At 32.0% G+C, this 2,500-nt stretch overlaps 1 protein-coding gene across 5 annotated transcripts in view; it reads right to left on the reverse strand.

Annotated features, from left to right (window-relative positions):
* LOC106881841 (nuclear receptor subfamily 2 group F member 1-A) overlaps positions 1–2,500 on the reverse strand; it is a 113,848-nt gene that overhangs the window by 64,979 nt on the left and 46,369 nt on the right. The window contains exon 3 of one of the 5 annotated variants that reach the window (XM_089363838.1): positions 1,739–2,469. The exons of the other annotated variants lie outside the window; for them this stretch is intronic. Within the exon in view, the coding sequence (XP_089219964.1) occupies positions 2,375–2,469 (95 nt within the window). The 3' untranslated portion in view covers positions 1,739–2,374. Of the gene's footprint in view, positions 1–1,738; positions 2,470–2,500 lie in introns of those variants that run through there. 5 annotated transcript variants of the gene reach the window in all.

Raw genomic sequence — 2,500 nt, forward strand, 5'->3', positions numbered from 1 at the left:
ATACACATATACATCTATATACACCCTATATTATATACATGCATCTATAGATACTATATATATACATGCATATATATATATACACTATATACATGCATATATATATATGCATATATTTTATTTATATATATATATATATATATATATATATATACATGCATATATTTTATATATATATATATATATATGCATATATATATATACACTATATACATGCATATATATATATGCATATATTTTATTTATATATATATATATATATATATATATACATGCATATATTTTATATATATATATATATATGCATATATTATATATATATATATATATATATATGCATATATTTTATTTATATATGCATATATTATATATATATATATATATGCATATATATATATATGCATATATTTTATTTATACATGCATATATTTTATATATATATATATATATATATATATACATGCATATATATATGTATGTATGTATGTATGTATGCATGTGTATATTTATATATGTATATGCATGTGTATATTTATATATATATATATATATATGCGTGTGTATTTTATTTATAAATAAATTATACACACACTAATAACAAAACAGAGAGTAGACAAAACACAAAACACCATTGTTCTTTCAAAATTCATTTAATTATATTACAGTTTCGACAACGTTGAGTAAGAAGCTTTGGTGGTGGTGGCGGCGGCGGCGGTATCGGCGATAGTGTTTTATAGTGACTAAGGTGGCGGTGGTGGTGGTGGCGGCGGTGTTGGTAGTGGTGGTTGTGATGAAGGCGATGGTTAGTTATATATTAAGCATTGACGCTATTTGCTGATGGTACCGATGATGGTCCACACACACACACACACACACACAAACACACACACAATTGTTCGTACGCACCCTTTAATATATACACAAACATAAAAGCTAAATATAATCACACACACACACACACACACACACACACATGCACGCAATATCAATACAACGCAAAGAATTGAAAATGGCGTCAACAAACAGATATATAGTTGGTGATCTGCCATTTACTGACAAGAGAGAGAGAGACAGACGGACAAAGAAAGCAACAGATAGAAAGAGAGGAAGAGAGAGACAGAGAGAGAAAGAGAGAGAGACAGAGAGGAAGACGGACGGAGAGAAAGAGAGAGAGGAAGACGGACGGAGAGAAAGAGAGAGAGGTAATTAATTATATTTGTTATATTGGTGTGTGGTAGTCATTGATTAAGGTGAGAGAGACGGAGAGAAATGGTGCGAGAAAGCGAAAGAGAAACAGCCTCTGTGTGTGTGTGTGTGTGTGTGTGTGTATGTGTATGTGTGTGTGTGTGTATGTGCATGGCATTATTTATAAACAGTGAGAGAGGAAAACCATTGAATAAACACTCGAGACACAAAAATATATAAATATAGACAGGGTATAAATATATAAATAGTATATTATATATACACAAACGTAAATACGGTCACACACACATATCTATATAAATATATACATACACGTACACACACACACATATATATATATATATACATGTATGCACACCTATATACACATATGTACACGCACGTGTATATATATATATATATATATATATATATATATATATATATACTTCTATGTAAATGCACATATACATTATATATATATATATATATATATAATACATATATACATACATATATATGTGTATATATAATATATACATGTGTGTGTGGGTACATACACAAAAATATATATAGATTTGTACATGATTGAGCCAATTACATTTATGCGATGACACAAACACGCGTCGATGATAATGGCGGAATATTTTGTATTCGGTTCCCTTGCATATTATGAAGTTTATTGGTATTGTTGTAGTTGTTGCTGTCGTTGATGATGATGATGATGATGATGGTAGTGGTGGTGCTGCTGGTGACGACGCCTATGACGATGAAATAACTTTGTTGTTACGTTAGTTCCTCCTCAGGCGTTATCGTTTACCGGAAGCAAGCCTCTCTAGACCGCCCCCCCCCCCGTGATCGAGAGAAGAGCGCAAAGGAGGAACGAACGTTGTGCCGAGAGCCTGAGTAAGTTTCTTTTAGCGACGAATGGTTCTGAAGTTCGAACTAAATTAGTTAGGAGTTTGTCAAGTGTTCGAATCCACTGTAGGTATCTTTTGTTTTTAAACTTGAAAGAAAATATTCAACAATGATCTCACTTGGATCACGAAGTGTGCGTGTATTTGTGTGTATATGTGTGTGCCTGTGTGTGTTTGTGTCTCTTTGACAACCGGTGTTGGTGTGCTTACGTCTCCGTAAGGTAGCGGTTCGGCAATATTGACCGACAGATTATAAAAGTACCAGGCTTTCATTAAAAGATGAAAATAAAGAAGTAGTCTGAAGCCGATTCATTCGACTTGAAATTCTTCAAGGTGGTGGTGCTCCACCATGGCCGCAGTCTAATGACTGAAAACAAATAAAAGATAATAATAATAAT

Source organism: Octopus bimaculoides, chromosome 15, assembly GCF_046866305.1.
Source record: "Octopus bimaculoides isolate indiv1 chromosome 15, ASM4686630v1, whole genome shotgun sequence".
Lineage (NCBI taxonomy): Eukaryota > Metazoa > Mollusca > Cephalopoda > Octopoda > Octopodidae > Octopus > Octopus bimaculoides.